We start from the raw sequence: 25,859 nt of genomic DNA on the forward strand, positions 1-25,859 counted from the left end.
AGGAAAGTATTTTGAAAACCATAACAAGTTATTAAAATGTGAACTTCTATTATTATTATTACTACAAAGGTAATTAAATACAACTTTATGGAATTCTGTTTTAAAAAAATAAATAATCAGAACAAGTTTCATCAGATTTGCTTATGAAAGGATTTGGGCCATTACATATCCACTAATGGTAATCAAGTTGAACTTTTCATAGGCAAGAATAATTCAAATTTTAAACAAGGAAAACAGACATTCAAGGCTATTCTTTAATTTTAGGGCAGGAATTGTTAAGACATCATGGCATAGAATTGGCAGCAACTGTGAGTGTCTAGTGAGTCCTAATAATACAAATCTACTTTTATGTATTTCTTAAAAATGGCTCCTTACCCTCGAACCCTTACTTTCTGTTTTAGAATTGATAAGTATTGATTCTAAGGGAGAAGAGCAATAAGGGCTAGGCAATTGGGATTAAATTACTTGCCTGGGGTCAAATAGCTAAGAAGTGTCTATGGTCACATCTTAAAACAGGACTTCCCATCTCCTGATCTGATTCTCTATCCAGTGAGTGACTTAGCTGCCCCTAGTTTTTTATGACTATAAAGTACTTTATATACATTATTTCACACAATGACTTTGTGAGGATAGTACCATATTACTATTTCCATGTTATAAATGAAGAAAATCAGGATTATTAGACTAAGGTTGAATAGCAAAGCAAAGATCCATATTTAGCTCTCTAGACATTATATCCCAAGCTTGTTCATATGCATTACACTACTTCTCACTGACCCTAACATTTATAATTCATAATTTAAGAAAAAGTTTAAGTCAAAGTAATTTTGTTCAAGGTATCCTGGGCATATTATAATCAAGTATAGAATAATTAATACTGAGATTTCTGTGTATTCTCTGCAGATAAAAATGTGGATTCCTGTTTATATTATATATATATTTTTGCAAGGTTAAACGGTATATCTTATTAATGATTTCAGGTCAGAAGAAATAGAAAAATTAGAACTATCATTCAAAATATGTAAAAATAATCTTTAATAGAAACCTGGGTGCTATATTAATTTTAGACTAGCTTATCTATGATAGAATTAGTCTAATTAAATTTTGGATGGCTAGCAGAAGCAGGGAAAAAAACCACAAAAGGGAAGAATGTATGCATACCTGGTATATTCTGATCCCACTACCCTGGCATACTCTGCTCCAACTCCAAGTAGGTCACATGCAGATACCAAATCTTTTTCAAGTGTGTGGAGTTGCTAAAAGAGAGGAGAGCCATAACACATATGATTGGGGATGTAGACTCTAAGTGATCACCCTAATGTAAATATTAATAATATGGAAATAGGTCTTGATCAATGATACATGTAAAACCCAGTGGAATTGCTTGTTGGCTGGGGGTGGGGAAGAAGAACATGAATTATGTAACCATGGGGAGAAAACATTCTAAATTAATTAACTAACCAACTAACTAAATAAATAAGTAAATGAGCAACACATATCACTTTTTATACTACTGTATGCTTTTATTTACTAACAAATTAAAGCTATGTCCTACTATATTTCAATAGTTATCTGTGTTAGTTTCAAAGAATTAGATGAGTAATTGTTATACTCTTCAAATGCTTGGGCTAGAAAAGTCTATTTCTACCACAGTATATATTATCGAAGTTTAATGATGCATCAACTGTATGATAAGCAGTTAACACTATGTCCATAAATCTCTTTAGAGCAAACAAACAGACAAGAGTAAGTCTACATCTGACAAGTAGTATATGTAATAATCTGTAATTCAATACAGCAAATGCCAGGGATTCCTTAAAAAAAAAAGTCAGAGAGATTAATATCATTCCATGATAAGATATTGCTAGGCAAGAAAAAAATTACTCAAATTATGGCAAAGTCAAAAAGATTGGGAATGCCATACCTCTTCCTGGAAGTTTGATAACACTATATTTCTACTGTCTTCTACCCTGGTATGAAGTCTCGGTCTTAAGTATTGTGCAGATGCTCACATCTTCTGGATGCCACATTTTTTTTTTAAATCCATACCTTCTGTCTTAAGGCAGAAGAGCAGTAAGGGCTAGGCAGTGGGAGTGTGACTTGCTCAGTCATACAGCTAGGAAGTATCTGAGGCCAAATTGGAACACAGGACCTCCTCTTTCTGAGTCTGGCTCTCAACCCACTGAGCCACCTAACTGCCCCCCTAAAGTCATATTAACTGGCAGTAGAGACTTGAACCTATGTCTTCTGACTTCAGTCAGTGCCCTTTTCAATACACCACAAGGGGAGTAAACTAGATGATCTGGGTATGGAGGGAAAAAAGCTAAACTCTACAGTTAATACTGAGGTCTATACACAGTTATGCAGTAATATCCTACTGCTAGCAGAAATCAAAGAGCAGCATCAAGCTGAGAGGTAATAATGTTGCAGTTTGCTTAGTTTGGTTTCAAACAAACTCAAGCCATGTGGTGCTTTGGAAAATGAGCAACCCTGCCTGGAGGGCCAAGAGCTCAATTCTTAGGGGCCTAGCAAATCTTCTGGAAATAAATTATACATTCTTCAAGAAGGTAAATTAACTATTTTGCTTTAAATTTATGTAGGTAATGAACTGAACAAAACAAAGGATGTGGATGTTAAGCTAACCCTCCAGGAGAAGGAAATTTATGAAGTCCCTTTGAAAAAATTTTCATCTAAAAGAGACTATACATCAATTACTTTATGGCTCTAAAAAGCCTCCTGAGGTTTAACTAGTGAGAAGCTGAGAAGAGTTTCTAAGAGCTATTTGTAAATTTAGGGGTAAGAAGCTGAGACAGAACTATATCCCTACTCACCCTTAAAAATCCTTCACTTGATCCCAACATCTGATCAAACTATTATCCTATGTCTCTCCTCCCTCTCAGTCAAATTCATAGAAAAAAATTACCCCTACTACGGCTTCACTTTCTCACCTCTCACTCATTTTTCAGCTCCTTACAATCTGCCTTCCAACTTTACCATTCAATTGAAACTGGTCTCTATCAAGTAGCCAGTGATCTTTCAATTGTCAAATCCAATGTCCTAATTATTTTTGTCCTTGTCTTTGACTTTTCTGGGTTTTTGTAACTGTTCTCTCATGCCTCTCCTCCAACTTGTCTGGCTGCTTCTAATCAATCTCCTTTGCTAGTTCATTAACCATGTCCTACCCTCTTGTGTGTGGGTATACTCCAAAGCTTTGTCTTTGGATTTTTTTCTTGTATCTTGGTAATTTCATGAGTTCCCATGGGAATAACTATTATTTTTATGTAAATGAGTCCCAGGTGTAAGTATCTCAGCTCCAATATTTATCTTGAACTCCCGTCCTACATCATCAATTGCCTATTTAACTTCTCCAATCAGATGTTCCATAGGCATCTCAAATTAAACATGTTCAAATTAGAACTCATCTTTTGCCCCAACTTTTCCCTCTTCTTAGCTTTCCTATTTCTGTTAAGGACATCATCATGCTCCTAAGTCATCCAGTTACAACCTCAAGAGTTAACCGTTACTGTTTACTTTCCCTCATATACAATTGGTTGACAAATCACATCATATTTATTTACACACGATATTTATTATCTGTCTCCTTTTTTCCATTCACATATTGACCTCTCTGATTCAGGACCTCCTCACCTCTTTCCTGAATTATTACACTAGTGTTTGTCTGTCCCTTTCTCCCCCTCCCTCTCTATAAAAACCCTTACCAATATGTACTGATTCCAAGGCAGAAGAGTGGTAAGGGCTAGGCAATGGGAGTTAAGTGACTTGCCCAGGACCACCTAGCTAGGAAGTGTCTGATTGATTTCTGTCAGTGGAGGAAATACTTACACTAATGAAATCATGGATCTTTATAGTGTTGAAACATATATTACTTTAACACTTTCAGAGCAATTCTAGCTAGTATGGACAAGTATTTCCCCCATTTTATAGACAAATATGTAAACTCACGAGATATTTGATTACCTGCTTATGGCTATAATGTGATATAAAAAATGTAATTATGCATTTCAGGCATTTCTGATCTATATATTGTGAAAGAGACTTCTTTATTATCTATCTATCCTGAGTTAACACTAACTTAAGTACCTCACTACATTGTGAAGACAGGATTAACTCTCCTTTGCCTACCTTTTTTGTTGAATCAACAAAAGCTTGAACTAGGTGAAAGAGCTCCCAAACCACTTAGTAAATTCACACCCTACTTAGTGCTAGGTGAGAAGCCAGTCAGATACTTGGAGAGCTGTACCCTTTTTTCTAACTCAAACAGCCAGAAACTTTTGAATTCTTTTAAGAGTTCACACTCAGAAACATGTGAATCCTTTAGAGGTGAGAAGTCAAACCCATAGACACTACCCCTGGGCAGTGCTGGACCATTTGGAAACTGTGATGGACCCCTGTGAAAAGGGGCAGGGACAGGAAACCACCATAAAAGCCACTAAACCCCTCAGCTGAGGCAGTCGGGTGAAACTGAGTCTTGTGAAGAGTATCTCCTGGAGATAGTCTTCAATCATGACTTCAACTTAGACTCTGACTCCTGGACTACTTCATTAGGTGAGTGAAAAGGCTAACTCCCTTCTTAGTTTCCTAAGAGACTAGGTTCCATCTTGGAGGAGGCCATGTGGTTACTCACTACTGACCTCTTTTACATTTCTCTACTTTATTGTTTCCCCTCTATTTTGGTAAATAAACTTCTAACTTGAGATATAATAATTTCAGCAACCATATTATTTCATATAATTTAAGTCCAACTTAACATTTACAATATATAGAGAGATATGATACTTACTGCAAGCTGAAAGAGGAGTCTACAATGCCAGTAGGGTGTTTGCTGTGAAATCTGAATTGCTTTACGCAAGAGTGGTTTTGCAGCATCAACTGAATTCTGAAAGGACAATTATTCTTTGTTAGATTTTTAACAGGGACATACTGTATTTTCCATACAATAATTTATCCCTGGAGGAGTCTGAATATCATATGGTCAAATTAGATTTAGGCCTTAGTCTTACCTATTCTGTTCCAGACAGTAGCACCTTCTTGGATGAAGCGCTAAGTCCACTATCATATAGGCTCTCTTAAATAATAATGTTTTAAAAAACAGGGTGTTCAAACAAAAATACTTAAGCCCATCAATTAAAAAAATGCAAGGAAAAACAATAAAATAAAGTTAGGTGGATCTATGAGGAAAGAGGTATACTGATATTATCCTGATGACAAAACAAATTTGTGTAATCTTCCTGTAGAACAGTCTAGTTGTATGATATAACCAGAAAATTCATTATTTCTTTTGATTTCAGTAATGAATATATTCCAAGGAAATAATTTATTTAAACAAAGATGTTGTAATTGCCCCATACATAATAGTAATGAAAAGCTGGAAGCAATCTAAATGGTCAGTGATTGGGCAACAGTTAAACAGAATATGGTACATCAAAATAACAAGAGCATTCTATTGTACTGCTGTACCAGTCATAAAGAATTGATAATTTAAAAAATGTAAAGATTCATATCAAATCATGCATGGTGAAAAGAGCAGAAGCAGAAGGCTCATAATCATGGTTTTAAAAAAAATTCTGCATATATAGCATGTGTACATGTACAATTATATTATGGTTTTGCTATAGAGTACATGAAACATACACATGAATTTTAAGTTTTCATGAAAATAGAATTAACCTTCAGATTTAAAATATCAATTATGCAGAAATTATTTGGGATTTTCTCTGTCTACTTATATTCTACTATAAAGGGATCATGTTAATATTGTTAAAATGTTTATACATACAAATGTAACCTAAAAACAGGGTACATGAAGTAGCAAAATCATTAGGTATTTTAAAAAACCGCAGAAATTACAAATTTAAAAATTACTTTCTTTTCCTTTGTCATAGCTATAGAAGAGCTCTCAGTTTTTGAGTGACTATAACACATTTCTTACCTCTTGGCAATACAGTTCAGACAGAAGACTTGCTGCTTCAAATTTGACATCTTCAAATTGTGGAATCTAGTGATATCTAGTTAAGGGAATGTGAAAACTGTAAAAAAAAATTATATTGCAAAGACTTACATGCTATGGCAATAATTTTCATTTATAATGATATGCAGTCTTAATGTTATACTGAAATGATAGATTATGATTATTATGTATATATATATTATGTATATATAATAAATGATTAACATTTAACCATTCATCCAAAGTTTAATACATATTTATGTTGAGAAATATATGCCACCATAAAAAGGATACTTGTTGAGATATCAACCACTGCAAGAAAAAAGAAAAAGGGAATTAGATAATAACTGACATTGACATAGCAAATGTTTACTTGAGGAGAACTATTGTTGGAAGGACATATATTTGTTACTTCATACATATTCATTTCTGGGATGAATTTTCACTCTCTAATAACCTAGAATAGTCTGGCATTTAAAGCTCTCCAAAATCTGGCTCTATTCCACCTTTCTAGGCTTGGCTCACACCCCCTTCCTTTTGTCTTCTATATGCATTTGATTGTACTGCTCTTTGTTTTCAAGACACATCCCAGACTTTCCTGTCTTTATACCTCTGCTTACTCCCAAATTTCATCCCATTTTCATCTAGGTTAAGGATATCCTAAGTCTACCTCAAAGACCATTGGTTCCAAGAAACCCCCACTAATTACTGCCCATCATTTATATACCACACTGCAGTCCTCCTACACACCTATTTTTAATCTACTTATCACCTTCCTCATGTCCCCCCTGAGGCCAAAATGGGTGAAGTAGGAGAGAATGAAGGGTTAAAGTAAAAAACCAAACACCTCTATAATATTTTCCATTCTATCTTTGTGTACCATTCTGATGAATGTGTCCCCTCTTGCAAAGGTCATCCCAATTCTATTTCCTCCACGATCTTATTCCTTCCCTTTTCCCTTTTTCTTCCTCTCATTTTCAATCTCTATTTGTTGGTTTCTTTGCTGCTCACCCACATCCTTGAAAAACATTCACTTGATTCTGCCATTTCTGGGATCTGGAATCCTCTTATTTCTTTTCCTTTTCACATGCTAATTCATTAAACAGGGTCTTACCTTCATTTCCTCACTTCCTATAAAATCCTTAACCTCTAAGAATCCTGCCCCTTTCCACATTTGACTGAAATGCTTCTATTCACATTTACCAATGCTCTCTCATTTAAGGCCACCTAAATCCTCATCCTTTCTAATGTCTCAGCAGATTCTGACACTGTTGACTTTCTTAGTTCTTCACTAACTGTGGGGCTACTCTTTTCATTTCTGTTGTTGCTGAACCATCATTGTTTCCAGCCCCTTAGTCATGGGTATTTTCTAGGTTTTGTCTTGAACTCTCAAAGCTTTGTGCTTTATACATTCTCCTTTATCTAATTAGCTCCTTTGGTTTAATTAATCATCTCAACACAAATAATTTAGATCTATATATTTAGTATGTCAACCACACACTAGAGAATATCCACTTGGATATTCTAAAATCATTTTAAATTCAACATATTCAAAATGGAACCTACTATCTTCCTTGTTATAGACTTCATTTCTTCAAGGGCACCCCCATTCTTCTAGTCACTCAAAAGAACAACCTATGAGTCATTTTCTATTCTTCTCATAATTGATAAGAATACATTTTCCTCAAAACAAAACCTGACAAATACATCCTGGTATCAGTTATAAAACTGGCCTAGCTTTTCTGGACTTTTGATATGTAACTCTATTGGAAGCAAAGACAAGAAAATAAGATGAAGCCACTATATTTGGTTTAAAAAGATTTCCTGTGAAGTGGGTGGCAGAATGATCTTCTTACCATGTTTCCTATCGCACATTACTCATTTGGGACTCAGGATAGCACAAAGAGACATTTGTATTGGACTTCAATACAACAAAGTCAATCATTCAATTATCTGGGGAGTGTGGAAAGGTATAAAAGGAAAATCTCCACCATGTTTCTATTTTTCAATTGCAGAGAAGAGAAAGAAGCTAGCAGCTATTATATCTATGTGGTAATTTAATTTCTTCTCATATAAATTCATCCTTTAAGGTCTTGCAGTATAATCACCATCTTTACATGGCCAGATTTAATTTCCTATTTCCCCTAATGCCTTTCCTTCACTATATACTGTGCACAATATAAATTTTCTTCCTTCTTAGGAACCGTATAAACTCATCATGTGTATGTAGATCATGGTTAATTGCAGAGATGGTTGGGAACTTTGAACATAAAGTTTCAGTGCCAAAAGAGGTTTTAGAATATCTGAACTGGAAGGGACCTGAGAAGATAGAGCAGCAAGGCTGATGATATAAGAATAAAAGACAATAAATGTTAGAAACAGAAGAGACCCTAGAGATTTTCTGGTTCCATGGTGGTAAACCTATGGCATGTGTGTCAGAAGGGGCACTTGAAGCCCTCTCTATAGGCATGTACACCACTGCCAGAGCACAGAGTTCATTAATAGAAAGCGAGAGGGACATGAGGGCTGAGTTGCTCCCCTTTCCCTCTCCACATCTTTTTCCTCTCTACACGCACGTATGAACATTTCTCACATCACCTGCCATTCTAAAAGGTTTGCCATCAATGATCTACTTCAACCCCCTAGTTATTTATAAATAAGGAAACCATAGCCTAAGCAATTAAAGAACTTGTTCAAGGTCAAACCAATTATTCCTATGTGTTTGGAGGAGTATATACAGAAATAATTAGGAAAGATCATAGACACCAGTTACCTCCTTTATAGTTCCATAACTTCACCTCACTACCTTAAATAATTTGAAAAACACAATAGGAGTATATGTGTAACAGAAGCAAAGTTTGAATGAAGCTGTGAGATAAATAATCTTGAAATCCATCCTTTTCTTTTATCTTACTCATTAAAACATATAGCTGGGTATTTTTAAATTAGTACACAACTCAAGAAAGGCCTATTCTGATGTCCAATCTCTACAGGGAAATGACCTAAGGAGCTCAAAGGATATACAAAGTAAAAGATCTGGCAAAATCCACCAAAATATAGAGTTTGAGTACTGATCCAGTGACAGACTTGCTGGTTAATATTTTGGATTGTGGTGGTCCCTCACCACAAACTGGATACTTTTTTTTACAATTCTTCACTCTTGAGCAATAGTGAAAATTTGGTTTGGGGCATATTCCTGTCTGAATGAGTATGCCAAATAAATGTTTTATAGTCATAAAAAAGAAGAAAAAAATCTTGAAATGCTCCACAATGATGCCCCATACCTTTTCCCACTTCTATATGACCACAATACTTTAAAAAATCATAATCTAGATTAACTCTTTTGTCTACCTTTTGACTGAATCAACACAAGCTTGAACTAGCTGAGAAGCTAGCAAGATACTTTGAGAGCTCCACCCCATTTTCCAACTCAAACAGTCAGAAGCTAATGAATTCTTTTAAGAGCTCTCCAGAAACTTTGAACCCTTTAGATGAGTATTCACTCCTCCAGAAGGTGGGGACTGGTTCCCACAAACCCTGCCCCCTGGGCAGTGCTAGACAATTTAGAAGCTGTGATTGGCCCCTGTGAAGAGGGGAGGAGATAAGAAGCCACTATAAAAGGCCCTGAATTTCTGGGGCTAGGGAAGTGGACTCCAAGAAAGAAGTCCACTTCAAGAAGGAGTTGGACTTCAAGAAGGAAGTCAGCTTAAGGAAGAAGGTTGGCTCAAGGGAAACCGGCCTCAGGAGTCACTTTCAACTCCCATCATTGTTTTGACCAGCCTCTTGGAGGGAGCTTGGGTGAGTAAATAGCTGGTTTTCCTTTCCTGTCTTCTAGAGAGTTTAATTCCAGTTGAAGGTTAATAAGTCCTGGCTGAGCTAAGCACTGGAACAATATCTAGTTAGATAGGTTAATATCTTCTCTACCTTTTTGTATTTCTCTACTTTCACTTTTTCCACCTCTCTTGTAAATAAAAGATTTATAATTTTCATATATTTAGCCAAACCATTAATTTAAACACATTTCAGAAATGTAATTAACCCCGTGAGACATAAGGGCTAATGACAAAATGAAGAAAAATAAAATCATCCTCAGAACTGCAATTTTCTACTTCCAAAGTAATAATGACAGAGTGGGGGGAAAATAGGATGGAAAACTAAGGATAAAAAAAATTGTTAGGCCATCCACAATATTAATTAAACCACCAACACTCTTGAATACAGAACATAGGACACAAAATTAGAAAGACTTGGGTTCAAGTCCTCTCCCTGAAACATGTAACCTTGGATCCTAGATTTAACTTCTCAGTGCTTTGTCCAACTCCTAAGACTGTAAGTGACCTCCACTGATAGTTGTTTTCTAATTCAGAAGCTGTTAATTTTATTAAAATCATAGGTCTATTCCCCATCCCTATCCCTATCTCTATACAACACAAACCACACCCAGTTAACTAAAACCATAACATAGCACTATAAGGCACTAATCAGGGGCAACTAGGTGGGGCTCAGTGGATAGAGTCAAGCCTAGAGATGGGATGACCTGGCTTCAAATCTGGCCTCAGACACATTCTAGCTATGTCATCCTGGGCAAGTCACTTAACCCCTATTGCCAAGCTTTTTCTGTTGTTCTGTCTTAGAACCAATACATAATATTGATTCTAAGGCAGATGGGAAGGTTTAAAAAAAATGCAGTAATCATCAATCTGATATTGGCTAAGAAATAAGAGTATAGACCAATGGTACAGATTAGGTAATCAATACACAGTAGCAAATAACCATAGTAACCTAGTATTCAATAAACCCAAAGATCCAAGCTTTTGGGAAAAGAACTCACTATTTGAAAAAAATTACTGGGAAAACTGAAAAACAGCATGGCATAAACTAGGCAAAGACCAGCATCTCACACTATATACCAAGATAGAATCAAAATGGATAGATGATCTTGAAATAAAGGGTGATGCCATAAAAAAAAAATCAGGGGAACACAGAATAGTTACTTCTACTCAATTGTTAAGATGATTTTCTTAAAGCATACATATGACTAAATTCTACTACTTCAGGATAAAATATAAACTCATCTAAAGCTTTTCATTACCTGTTCCCTTCCTTTATAGTCTTTTATATTTCATCTAACTTTAAGCTTCACTGGTTTACTTGCTATTCCTTACACCCATTATGTATCTCCTGAATTTGTGCCTTTTCATTTGCTATCTTCCACTCCATAGTGAGAAAGATAAGCTCTTCATCTCTCCTTGGTATCTCTGACTTCAACACCTGACTAATTCCAACTTCTGAAGGTCTTTATTAGTACTCTAAACTATTATCAGGAGAAAGAGAGGAATCAATCAAGGGAGAACAGAAGAATATTTGGAATGCAAGTGACAAGTTATTATTGGGAAAACAAAACAAAAAACACATTACCTGTTTAAGGGCAAGAGACAAGTGGAAAAGTATGTTCAGGGAGGACTAGAATCTTTGGTGTTAGGGCTTTTGGAGACCAGTTCAGGGTTGCTCACCTAAACCTCTTTCATCACTCCAGATCTGCCTTTAGCAGCACAATAAAGCAGTTCTGCTTACTTCTCTCTGTATCATTTCATACAAATGTTCCCAGGATTTTCTAAAACCATTCCCTACATTTCTTATAGAAACATGCTTATATTAAAATAATTTCTTCAGTCATTTCCCAATTAATGTAGATACCACCCCCCCTACTTAGCTCCCAATTTCTTGCTTACCACATAAAGAGTTATTATAAAAATTTTATGCACATTGGTCCTTTTTTCCTCTTCTCTTTGGGGGATAAAATCACCAGTAGTATCACCTAGACGACATGGTTCAGTAACTTTCAGAACATAGTTCCAAATTGTTTTCTAAATGGCAGGACTAACCAGTTCTACATTAATATCTCTCATTTCCCAAAGTCATATTCCTTTTTCTGTCAACTTTTCTAATTTGATGAGTGTCAAAAAGAACCTCAGAGTAGCTCTAATTTGTATTTTTCTAATATTAGTGTCTTGGAGCATTTTTTCATATGGCTACTGAGACCTTGGATTTCTTTCTTTGAAAACCACTTATTTAATATCATTTAAATATTTACCAATTTGAGAACTCATCTAATAAATCTGAATCAGTTCCATATTTGTCTTGGAATTGATTATCACAAAAGCTTGTATGTTTTATCTGGGTACTTGCTCTCCTTTTTCATTTTAGCTATAGTGGTTTTGTTTGTATAAAAACAAATTTTACATAATCAAAACTGCTTATTTAAACTTATGTGATTCTCTGATTTCTTAGGTCACAAACTCTTTCTGTATGTAGCTTTCTGTATGAATTGTGACTTACTCCTTGCTTGTTTCATCATGCACTGTGAGATTTTGGTTTATACCTAGTTTTGGTCAGATTTTTTTTCCAGTTTCCCAGAAGTTTCTGTAATGAGTTTTTACCCTAAAATCTGAGATCTTTTGGTTTACTACACACTGGGCCACTGTGTTCATTTGCATCTTTATATTAATTGTAATCTGTACCACCAATTGACTTATTTCTATTCTTTTTTATTATAAATCCTTATAATTAATAATAAAATTATAAACTCTTACTTTCTGTCTTAGAATTAATACTAAGTTTTTGTTTCAAAGCTGAAGAGCAGTAAGGGCTAGGCAAATGGGAATAAATGACCTGCTCAGGGTCATATACTATTAGTGTTTTGAGGCCACATTTGAACCCAGCACCTTCCATCTCTAGGCTTGGCCCTCTATTCACTGAGCCACCTACTTGCCTCCTTTTCCTATTTTTTTTTTCAAACAGCTTATGTAATAATAGAATTAATTGTTCTTTTAATGTCTGATACAATTTGCTTGTAAATCCATTTGTTCCTGGAACTTTTATTTATTTAATGCCTTACCTTCCATTTTAGAATCAATACTGTGTATTGGTTCTAAGGCAGAAGAGTGGTTAACTTGCCCAGGGACCTCTGTGTCTCTGGGCCTGATTCTCAATCCATTGAGCCACCTGGCTGCCCCCTCATTTTATTTTTGAGATTAGATTGAGTCTTCTCTTGTTCTGTTAATCTGAGAATTTTATATTTCTGTAAACATCCATTTCATTTAGGTTGTTTTATTATCATATAATAGTTATAATTTATTTGTTATGAAGCCACTGTTTTCACTTTTGATGTTACCAATTGCTTTCCCTTTTTCTTTTATTAAATCAGATTAGTTAATGATTTATCTATTTTATTGCTTATCAAAAAACCTAGCTCCTAGTTTAATTAATTTTTTATTCTATTAATCTTTTATTTTCAAGATTTCCATGTTGGTATTTAGTTAGGTTTTTTATTTGTTGGTTTTCTAGTAATTTTTGTTGTAAACCCAATTAATTGAGTTGTTCTATCTCCCTTTTACTGATGAAAGTGTTTAGAAATAGAAATTTTCTCCTAAGGACTACACTGGAAATTTTGGTATGTTACTTCAATATGCTCCGTTCTCTCACATAATCATATAGGATTAAATTATTTTGTCTCCAATTCATATTTAAGTCCTCTTCAATATTCCTTTAATGAATATAAATTTTCACTGAATTATGGTTGGTAAATATATATTTAATATTTCTGCCTCTTTGAATCTGTTAGACTTTTAATACCCTAACATACTTTTAAATTTTAGAAGACATGTACACTTGTTAGTCTAATGTAAGACATGTAGATGACTTATCCTTGCCTTCTTTGTTTCAGCTTAAGCACAACAGATTTTGCTCTAGTTTTTTATTTGAAGTTGTGTGAATCTTTAGGTTTCAAATATATATTTTTGTAAATAATATGCTGTCTATGTGGAATCTAGAAACCCCCAAATTTATAGCCTCCTGAGGTCTGATAACCCCCCAGTTTAGTGAGCTTGAAGGTGAAGACCTCAAGTTTGACCAAGTTACAGGAGAGTTTCTCCCTGAGGGAAAGCCCAAATTCAGGAGTCTCAGACTAACAATAGAATCAGGTGTAGAGTACCTTTTTTGCTCCAATGGTTTTTCCCTTTAGGCCAAAGTGTTTTACCAAGGTAGCTCAGCCCTAGGCTGGATCTTTCTCTTTTTGTGTTCACAGAGATCAGCCTCTCATTGAGATCCCCTCTAGGGCTCCTCTTTTTCTCATAGTAAAGCCAATCAACTATACTCTCCCATCCTCAGTCCCCAGGTCCCCAAAAAGGGTATATAAAATTGCCCAAATTCTTTTGGGCTTCAGAGCTGTCAATCTAGCACAGTTAGCAATTCCCAGGGGTAGGTGGTCAGAACAGCCAGAGTCTCAGGGCTCTGTGTGGGTTTGCAGAGGCATAGAGGTCTGAGAGAGAATTATTGAATCCTCTCCTTAAAGATGTAGTAAAATGTTTTTTCCAATTTAATAATGCCTTTGCATTTTGCTTTTCTCTTTCATTTATGGGTGGATTTATTCTGTTCAGTTATGATTGTTAATTGTGTATTTCTCTTCATCTCTTATATTTCCCCTTCTCTTCGTTTTTCTGGTCCCTCTTTATAAAGAAAAAATAGGTGGTGATTGAGGAATGTGCTCAGTGATTTAAATTTGATGTAATCTACTTCTGCTCTCCTGCCAGTCTTCTCTTTTCCTCACCCAGAACCAATTTGCTGGTCCTCCCCTCCTTTAAACCCCTCTTCACAATCAAACCTTCATAGTTAGTTTATTTTGCTTATGACTTATGCCCTTAGTCTATGCTCCCCATTCCTCAATTTCACCTTCCCTGTAGAGTGGAATGTAGTCTGCACTCAAACTATCTTTTCGCCTTTCACTAGTTCAGATGAAAGTGAGCCTCAAGCTCTCTCCATTACTTTCTTATTGTATAGTCTTATATTTGAGCACCCCCGTTATATGAAATAATTTCCTTTAATGTTAATCTCCTTTTTCCTGCATAGTATATTTCTTCTCCCATCCCTTCTTCTTTCTTTTAATATTGTCAAAAATCTAACAAAACCATTTTCAGGTACTCTATTTTAACTGATTTCCTTCATGGCCCTCAATGAAAGGGTATTGAGGGGCCACAAAAATAATTTCACCACATTACAACATAAACATTTCATTTAGTCTCTCATGGCTATTAACCTGTATTTACTCTTTATGTTTTTCATGATTCCTGGTTTTTTAACTTAAAAATTTCTAATCAGCTTTGGCTTTTTTATTAGGGATGCTCAAAAGTCCTTTATTTTGTTAATTATCCATTTCCCCCCTGTAGACTTATTTATACTCAGGTTTGCTGGGTAAATTATTCTTGGTTTTAAGCCTGTATCTTTTTACTTTTGGAATATTGTATTTAATATTATCTACACCTTTATACTGTGACTACCATCCTAGCCATCCAGGCTTGGAATCCGGATACCATCTTCAATATATTAATCTTCCTCACTTCTCTATATCCAATCAATTGGTAAGCCCTGTCATTTTTACCTTCACATCTTTTGCAAATGCCCTCTTTTCTCCTCAAAGATTGTAACCACCCCTATCACTTCATAACTAGAGTACAGTAATAGTCTGCTGGTTAGTCTCCCTGCCTTAAATATCTCCCTCATTCCAGTCCATCTTCCACCTTGTCAAATTTTCCTAAAGCACAAGTTTGATCATGTCACCCACATCCTTATTAAATCAACTTTGCTGGTTCTGATACCTCTAGAATCAAACAGAAAAATCTTCCATCTGGATTTTAAAGTCTTCTGTAACCTAACCCCCTTCTTAACTTTCCAGTTGTCTTATTCCTCACAACTTACTGTATTATTCCCCCAACTCATTTATTCTTTGATCTTCTGACACCGGCCTTTATGCTGTTCCTTGACCTAGACACTCCTCAAACTCTGGGCATTTTCACTATGTTCTGGAGAATTTTCCTTCATGATTTATTGAAATGATGATTAGGCTCTTTATTATTCTTTGATTTTTTTCTAGGTCAATTATTTTTTATGATATATTAATTTTTTTAAGTGACTCATAGAGACACTGACTTATTTATCTTCAAGGTTGGTTGACTAGGATTTTGTGCTCTTGTGCCAAAAACAAGATTTACTCTTTCCAAGTCTCTCCCCGCCCCACCTCCCACCTTCTCTTCCAATTCTTTTCTCTAGCTAGTTCTTAGTCCTCTATATCCACCTACTATGATCTAGCTATAATTCTTCATATTGTTTACAAAGAAAGCATAAAAGACTATAAAAATCCAAGTACATAATGACCATAGCATTCTCTTCATCGATTTGTCTAGTAACTTTATCTAAAAAAAAAAAAAAGAACAAAGTTAACCTGGCATAAGTTTTTCTCAAGGACATGAATGATATTAATAAACATTATTTCCCTAACTAAATACTTACAAACCATTTCTTTAATAACACTTTATTGCTAAGTATAGTGACACACACCAGTAAGTGCTACCACCAGAGAGGCTGATGCTGGTGAATTTCATAAGCTTGATAGTTCTTAGATAAGCTGATTGGGTGCCCTAAATAAGTCTGGCATCAATACAGTGAACCCATGGGAGAGATCAATAGTGGGCTCAGGCCTGCCAGTAGATGCTGTATATACTTCTAGCCTGGGAGAGACAATGAAATCCTGTCTTTATTTTCTTTTAAATTAAAAAACAAAACACTTTGTTAAGCAAAATATTTTGTAGAATTTTTCTAGGAATCCAAGTCAAAGTTACTGGCCTACAGTTTGAAGAAACTGTCTTTTGTTGTTTTTGGGAAGTGGAATATTTGCATCACTATAGACCTGCAGCACCTCCTATAACGTTTTTCAAACATCAAGGACAATTCCTCATATTCATTGCTATTCACATGGAAATGAGTCTATATTTATATCATATGTTTATATTTATATGGAGAGTCCACTGAGCCAAGTTTCTCAAAAGAGGTATCATAATCAGGTGCTTTGGATAATGAACTAGGTCTAGAATTGAGAATGAAGAAAATATCAAATTGGATTGGCTTTGGAAAATTTTCAAAAATTTGAAGTTGCTTTCTGCTTGTCAACTGTGTTTTGGGGAACTCCAAGTTAGCCCTTACTATGGGAATTTACCTTAAGTGGAGTCCCAGATTGACTTTGTTTTAGACTTGAAGAAAAGATTTTAAAGTATTTAATAATCCCAGATTAGGTGGGACTAGTAGACATAATCAAATGTTAAGTACCCTTTTTGTCTTGGAAGTTTCTCCCATTGTATCAAAGTCCTCTCCTAGGAAACCCAGCCTGAGGCTAGACTCTTTTCTTTAGTATCTATTGTAAAGCATCAGCCTCTCCCTGATAATCCTGACTTCTCATTTCCTTGTAGCAGTGGTAAAGACAATCAATTATACTTCCCTGTCTTTAGTTCCCCAAAAGGTATATAAAATCCCTAAATTCTATTGTTCTTTGGAGACTCATCTAGCTCTGTGATTCTCCCAGAGACACTGTCCCCAGAGCCCCAGAGTTTTGACTCTATGTGGTTGCCGATTAAGGACCTGTCTCTTTCCTGATTAAAGACTTGGTTTTGCTGGCAATTTTTTAGTGGTTTTGTGTTTTTCCAAGTCCACAGCTGTTAAAGGCCTTATATTTTAGTATTGACAGTCTCCCAATAATTTTTTAAAATTAAAAATCATGGACCATCTTGCTGTCAACTTAGAACACAAATTGTAAATAAATAAAAAAAGAAGTGAAAGGGACATAGTTGGCATAACGAGAGGCAACATTTTGAAGATGATGACTAGAAATTGAAGATCTTAATAAGAAATTATCTAAAGCACATGAATGACCAGAAAAAGAGAAAGGCAGTTCATGGAGCAAGAATGGATAGTGCCAAGTGGCACATTGATATTATCAAGATATTAGAAGACCACTAGCATGAGAACTAGATCCACTATTAAGGATTTCTAGAAGATTCAAGGAGAAGACAACTGTGTTAACTTGGGAAAAACACAGAACTACTAAAGTAGTCAGAAAAATCAAGTCTTTAATCTGGAAGAGACATGGTGCTCAATATTTCGGCCAGCACACAGAGTCAAGCACCTAAAAACCACATAGAGCAGCGGTTCTCAACTTCTCAATTTGTAGCAATGAGAAAACATAATGCATATATCAGGCAGTTACATTCCGAATCATAACTGTGGCAAAATTACAGTTTTGAAGTAGCCACCAAAATAATTTTTTGGTTTGGGGTCACTGCAATATGAGGAACTGTCACGGCATTAGAAAGGTTGAGAACCACTGACATAGAGTGAAAGGCTCTGGCACTCTGGCAAGAGTATCACCTCCCTAGATGATCCTTTGAAGAACAATAGAATTTGGGGAACTAAGGAAAGGGAAGTATGATTGATTGACATCATAGCTACAAGGAAATGAGAGGTCCAACCTATATTGATGGGCTGCAAACAGGCTTGGGAAAGAAACCATAGCCAGAAGCTGGGTTATCAGGGGGTTATAGATACTAAAAGGATGGTCACTGCACAGGTGTTGGGTCTTCTTGGGAAAAGATCTCTTATACAATGGGGAGAACTTCTAATACAAAAAGGGTACTTAGCATTTGCTTAGGTCTACTGGCCCCACCTAAACTGGGATTATCCAGTACTTTGTTCAGTTCTGAAACTGGCAAGTCTAGAGACCTCCCTCAGGGAGGATTCTCATGGGACAGAGGCAAACTTGGGGTCTCCAAATTTCAAGTAGACAAGAGTGTCCATGTCAATGAAATAAAAGTAAATTACAGCAATATTCTATTCATCAATCCATGTCTAAAATGAAACTTCCAGGTAATTGAAGCTCATCCTTTTCAAAATGACAACTTAAAAAACCAATTTTGATGGAAATCTTTCTAAAACACATTTCATAATTCCCTACCTTCTCATACATATATCAAATATAACCCCCCCACGACTTATAATCATCTTATAACAAATACTGCATCATATTACAAAAATTCATGGATACTATCAAGAGTGCTAAAGTATACGTATATCTGTTCTTATACTTAAATTGTATCATTTAGGATTTTTGGAGATTTGTATAATTTTTCTATCCAAGCTTTCACTGCCTGCTGTCATTTCTTTCTGTTGTCGGTGTAAGAACCCCTATTAGGATCTACCTCTTTATCCATATATTTTAATTTGCTGCTTTTGTATACTGTCATCTGGGAAATCAGATGATAGTAAATAGAAATAATGTATATTTTTAGAAATGTTTGTGACAAAATGCTTCATATACATTATTTAATTTGTCACAATCACCTTGTGAGGAGGGCTAGCAAGGTATTATTTATATAATCTTTCATTTATAGATATGGAAACAGTGAGATTAAAGATTACCTATCAGATGACATATCTGGGGAATAAACACTAGTCTTCTAATTAATATATGGAGTACACATGTAATTAAATTCAGTCATTAAAGCTTAAAAATAAGTGACATTTCTATAGTACTCTAATAAATTAGCAAAGTTTACATAGTTTAACTTATTTGTTCTGCTGACTTGGAAAAACACAGAACCACTAAAAAGAACAGCAAACCCAAGTCTTTAATCAGGAAAGAGATAGGTCCTTAATAATTGGCCACCACACAGAACCAGCTGTCAACATGGAATCTAGAAGACCCCAAACTCACTCAGACAGTAAATAGCTTTCAGATGAATAACATGAATGAATTTCATTTTCTTTTGATACTAGCATGTACTTTGACTACTAAGGCACTTTTTTTGGTCTAACTATGAATGTGGAGTTGTATTTCAGATAGTTAAGTTTGCTAGCTAAGTAAACTCTGGAAATGGTTTATCAAAACAAATGAAACTTGAGATTGTTAAAGCTGTGAAAAAGAGCATGGCTCATAAATAATAGATTTAAGTACACTATAGTATGAGGAGTCCTTGAACCTAGAAGCCAAGAAATATGTAGATTCTTATTATCCCCAAGATGAATAACTCAGATTTATAAGTTCTGTTTCTTATAGAAACAGCTGGAGGAATCTATGAAAGAAAAGAGATAAAGAACAAGACTCAAGCTAAAAAAAGGGATTCTTAAAAGATTTTAGGTTTAGGTTGTTAATAAATGCAAATGATTTTGAATTTTTAAAACTCAGAGCAAAGGAAGAGGTTGCTGGGATATATAACATTATCTAGAAAGGATAATAATGTTCAATTAATCAATGAGCACTCAGTATTGTATCAGGTGTGTGCTAGGTACTAGAAATACAAAGACCAAAAAGGAACAATATTATACTGGAAGAAAATAGTAACAGGTCCTCATTTCTCATCTGGCTGCACTACTTTGGGACTTCTCTGACTGACTTCTCCACCATGCCCTCAGGTCATGTACCTTTCCCCCATTCCTTAGCTTTCTTTTGGTGTTTTGTCTTCCTTATTAGATTGTAAGCTCCTTTAGGGCAGGGACAGTCTTTTTTTGGTGTTTGCATTACCAGCACTTAGGGCAACTAGGCAGCACAGTGGATAGAGTGGCAGATCTGGAGTGTGAAATCCTGAGTTCAAATTTGGGCTTGGATATTTATTAGCTGTTTGACCCTGGGCAAGTCACTTTCCCCTGTCTGCCCTAGTTTCCTCATCTGTAAAATGAGCTAGAGAAGGAAATAGCAAATGATTCTAGTTATCTCTGCCAAAAAAATACCAAAATGATGTCATGAAGAGTTGGATACAGTTGAAAAAAAAAACAACTCACAAAACCCCCCTAAATACTAGCAATTCCTAATGCTTTGCAGTGCTTGGCATAACAGATGAATTTAATAAATGTTTATGGACATTTATAAGGCAATAGGCTTACATGTACTACATATCTAAGAAAGGCTAATCACAAAGTTGGCCACCAGATTATTTTGTTTAGACACAGTACTCATGAAGACCACTTACTACAATATAAAGGGTATAGCTATTTCTATGCAGATAATTATAAACATATTTATAGGAATATACCAATTTATTTTACAAACACACACTGATAGTTGACAGTATATAAAAATATAAACACCTCTTTTCTGAGCTTCAGTCCCACAGTAGGATGTCCCAGAAACATCTCAGTCAACATGTCCAAAACAGAATTAATTATCTTTCTCCTTTCAAGCCCTCCTCTTTTAAACTTTCCAATTTCTATCAAAGGTACCACTACCTGCACCAGGGAGGTCAACTAACCAGCCGTGCATTACAATCGACGGCACTCAGCTTTCTAACGTCAACACTTTCAAGCACCTGGGCAGCACCATCGCCAATGACGGGTCCCTAGACCACGAGATTAATGCCAGGATCCAAAAGGCCAGCCAGGCACTCGGGCGGCTGCGCTCCAAAGTCCTCCAACACAGAGGTGTAAGCACTGCGACGAAGCTCAAAGTGTATAACGCAGTGGTCCTCAGCTTGCTCCTGTACGGCTGTGAGACATGGACACTGTACTGGAAGCACATGAAACAGCTGGAGCAATTCCACCAACGCTCTCTCCGGTCAGTCATGAGGATCCAATGGCAGGACCTTATCACCAACCAGGAAGTCCTCGACAGAGCCAACTCCATCAGCATCGAAGTCATGGTCCTCAAAACCCAGCTACGATGGTCTGGACACGTCATCCGCATGGACCCACAGCGAATACCAAGACAGGTATTCTATGGTGAACTGTCAGCTAGACTCAGGAAACAAGGTCGACCAAAGAAAAGATTCAAGGATCAGCTAAAGTCAAACTTGAAGTGGGCTGGCATTACACCAAAGCAACTAGAACTCGCTGCCTCTGTCAGAAGCAGCTGGCAAACCCACATTAACCATGCCGCCGCCACCTTTGAAGATGAACGACATCGACGTCTTGCCACTGCACGTGAAAGCCGACACCAGGCCACAACCGCACCTCCCATAACAACTGGCGTCCCATGCCCCATGTGCCACAAACTCTGCGCCTCAGTCTTTGGACTTCAAAGCCACACGAGGGTACATTAGTAGATGATAATGCACAAAGACAATTGTCATTCTCAGTCACCGAGAGACTACCACTATCTATTAGATCAACTTCAGTGATGTTCTATTGCAATTGTATGGGATAGACATCAAAGGGGCCTTGGAAATTTCAAAGTTCACCCTCTTTTACCACTTATTAAAAAACATGACTGGATGTCAATCATTTAAAATATAAGGTTTTATTGGGAGAGAGACCCAAGGGATTACAGAGAAAATGTGAGGCACTGCCTCAAGTTGTGACCCAAGACAAATGTCCAATAATTCACAGAAAAATCCCCTTTTATTGGAGGGGGATTTAATCAAGTCTCCTAGAAGGGATTAGAACATTTTACAATACTGTTGAATAGTTTTACATTGGCTTTACAATGAACACATTCAAGCTTATTAAGATCAAGAAATTGGAGAATAGCTTCACAATGGATTCATCAGTAAACCAATATTTTATAGGAATGACCAGGGAATTGAAGACAGATACAAAGAGGGGAGTGGTTTGGGATTGGGTTATCTAGGAGGGGCCAAAGGAGGATCATTCAAGCCATTGGGCTTAACAACTCCTGTTAGAAGCTTCAATAGTCCAAATACAAAGATCCTAGGAGAGTCTCCTAGGACAAAAGGATGCTCAAGATTGGTACTTAAGATTTGGTCTCACTTTACACTGTGCCTAGCCCCTGCTCCACCCCACCCCCAGGGTTGTGCCCCCTTTTTATCCTCACTCACACAGGGGAGGGAGGAAGAGCCTCCCAACCTAAAGTTTAGCATCACCTTTGACAATGTTTCATAGTAGACTTGTGGAAAAGTTGGAGAAGGTAGACTAGATAAGATTTGTATTTTTTGGCCCAGTGTTGCTCAACATTTTTATCAATTATTTGGATAAAGGCATATGCAGATGATGCAAAGCTGAGGGTTGGCTAATAAAATAGAAGACAGTATTAAAAAATATTTTGACAGGCTAGAATATTGGGTCAAATCACATAACATACAATTTTTAATAGGGATAAATGCAGTTTTACAACTAAGTTTAAAAAAATCTATTTTAGACAATTATCTGAAAAATATTTGGAAGTCTTAGTAGACTGTAAACTCAATGAGTCAACTGTGTGATATTGCAACTGGTAAAGATATAATCTTAGCCTGAATTAAGCGATGTCAGTGTCCAAGAATAGGGACATGACAATCTACATGCCTCTGAAGTATATTGTTCAGTTTTTAGTGCTACAGTTCAGGAAGAACATTGATAAGCAAGACTAAATAAAGAAGGTAGCAAACGGAATGGTGAAGGATCTTGAGTTCTTGCCATATAAGTTTTAGTTGAAGGAACTAGAAAACATTTATTCAAGAAGACACGAAAGCTTTCTTTACACATTTGAATGATTGTAACATAGAAGAGGAAATAAACTTGCTTTACTTGTCCCCAGAGAACAGAACTATTATAAAGTAAATAGAATCCTCACATAAGGAAAAATCTTCTAACAACCCCTTCAGCCCTGCCCCCCCTTCATGCCCCTCCCCCCTGGCCCCTCCCCCTTTCCATGCCCCATACCCTGTCCCCTTAGCCCCGCCCCCTGTTCCTGTCCCTGCCCTTCCCCCCACCCATGCTCATGCTCCCATCCCCAACCCTCATGCCCAGATACCCAATAATCCTAACCTTTTCCCTTCTCTTACCTACCCCACTGAAAACAGAGCAAGTAGTCTAGAAACAGTAACACCAGATAATTTGGACAGAAGTTTATTTCCATTGAGAGAAGTGCCCACCTTTAATAAAGAAGGGAACTTGGTGTCTGTAAGACACTATACACCTTTTAAACTTGACGATTTGGAAAAATTCAAGCAAAATGTTCCATCATTTGAGACAGAACCAATATTGGTTATAGAAAAATTAGAGAATATATTCAGAAACTTTGACCCTTCTTGGATGTGGAAAATTTGTTAGATGCATTTCTGACAAAGAGAGAAAGAAAAATAATGCCATCTCTCTAGCTAATAAGAAAAGTGGTAGAGTAGCTCACCCCTGGCCAACTGTAGATCCACACTGGAACCCCAATATTACACAAGATCACACAAAACTAGTCCTGGCCAGAGACGCATTATTAAGAGCCATGAGAGACTGCTCTGATAGCCCTGATGCATGGGAAAAATTTGAACAGTCCCGACAGGGAATTGATGAGACCCCCTCCCACTTTATGGACAGACTTATTGACATAGGACATACATATATGGACCTTGATTTGAGCAGAGAAAAGGACATTAAACATATACGCAGACAATTCATTAGGAATTGTTGTTTAGCAGTAAAAGACTACTTTGAAACTAGCTGTCCCAACTGGGAGTCTATGGACCTCGAAGAACTGAGGAAAGTAGCAACATATGCCTATAAGAATTGTACAAAAAAACCTGAGACACACAATACATCAGTGGCAGACTTAAAAAAAGAAATTGAAAGTATGATACAGGAACAATTGAAAAGTAAGGGAGAGACCATGGCCCCTTTGCAGGAATCCACAGATAAATCATTAACAAACCCCTTAATATGCCTTTTCTGTGGGAAGAGAGGCCATGCAATGATAGTCTGTAGGAGCTGGCTACGGAAAAATGGAAATCATAACACCTTTAGGAATAATAACTATAGGAATCACAATGCCAATCAAAATGACAGTGCTCAAAATACAGAAAATGATAATACCCCAAAAAATGCCCAACAACAATATATAAGAAATGGAGCTCGACCACATTACACTCAGGGTGAACACCCCCAACAGCGTGGAGGGTCCCAAAAAACAGCCCAAGCATCTTTATGAAGTGTGAAGGGGGGGGGGGGGGGTAAGGGCCTTGGAATCAAAGAATGAAACCTTTGATTTTCCAGACCCTGATATTTTAATGACAATAATCCCTATATATCCCCCCCCAAACAGTAAGGAACCTCATGTCACTTTAAAGGTAGGAAATTCATACTATGACTATCTTTTAGACACTGGAGCATCAAGGTCAGTTCTAGTAAGCAAACCAGATGAGAAATGTGATTCTATTGGCTCCCTAAATGTAGTAGGTGTTTCAGGAAAACCGTTAAAGGTCCCAAAACTTTCTCCTCACATGGTATGTGTGGGACCCCTAACTGTTGAACATTCTTTTCTTTTAATGCCTGGATCCCCCACAAATTTGCTGGGGAGATATTTACTCTGCAAATTATAAGCCACAATAATGTGCACCCCAGATGGCTCTCTCTCCTTAGAAGTGCCCGAGGAAATCTTAAATTTATTCCCTGTATTTCTCTCAGAGAGCTAGGAGGCAAAGGAGCCTCCCACTTTTGAAATACCTACAGACATACCAGAGTCTCTTTGGGCCACATCCTTTACTGATGTAGGCTTACTTAAATCAGCTGCTCCCGTGCAAATAAAGACTCAATCCAGCCCACCTCCTTGTATTCCTCAGTATCCTCTCTCCAAGGAGGCAACCGAGGGCATTACCCCAATAATAAACTCATTAATTGACCAAGGAATAATTTTCCCTTGTAAATCTGAATACAACACGCCCATCCTCCCCTTTAAAAAACCAAAAAGGGGGCCCGATGGGAAACACCTCTATAGATTCATACAGGATTTGAGGGCTGTGAACAATCACGTTATAAAGAGACACTCCGTAGTTCCCAATATCAATACTATTATTTCTTCTATTCCTAGCACAGCTACATACTTTACAGTAGTAGACTTCTGCTCAGCCTTTTTTTCCATACCCATACATGAGAACTCGAGGCATATTTTTGCTTTCACCTGGAATGGCACCCAATATTCGTGGAGTCATCTGCCCCAGGATTATGTAGAAAGTCTGACCTTATTTGCACAAATTTTGGGACAAGATACGGATAATATAAAATTTAAAAACAGCAAATTAATAAAATACGTAGATGACCTACTCTTGGCTTCTGCAGATGCAGAAGCGTGTCAGGAAGATAAGTAAACACCTTCTTT

General features: G+C 36.5%; 1 protein-coding gene across 1 annotated transcript in view; it reads right to left on the reverse strand.

Moving 5' to 3' along the window:
- MAU2 (MAU2 sister chromatid cohesion factor) overlaps nt 1–25,859 on the reverse strand; it is an 86,085-nt gene that overhangs the window by 51,804 nt on the left and 8,422 nt on the right. Inside the window, exons 2-5 of the mRNA XM_001366082.4 lie at nt 6,263–6,280; nt 5,951–6,016; nt 4,802–4,897; nt 1,162–1,256 (exon numbers count right to left, since the gene is read on the reverse strand). Of these exons, the coding sequence (XP_001366119.1) occupies nt 1,162–1,256; nt 4,802–4,897; nt 5,951–6,016; nt 6,263–6,280 (275 nt within the window). The remainder of the gene's footprint in view (nt 1–1,161; nt 1,257–4,801; nt 4,898–5,950; nt 6,017–6,262; nt 6,281–25,859) is intronic.

This window comes from Monodelphis domestica, chromosome 3, assembly GCF_027887165.1.
Source record: "Monodelphis domestica isolate mMonDom1 chromosome 3, mMonDom1.pri, whole genome shotgun sequence".
Lineage (NCBI taxonomy): Eukaryota > Metazoa > Chordata > Mammalia > Didelphimorphia > Didelphidae > Monodelphis > Monodelphis domestica.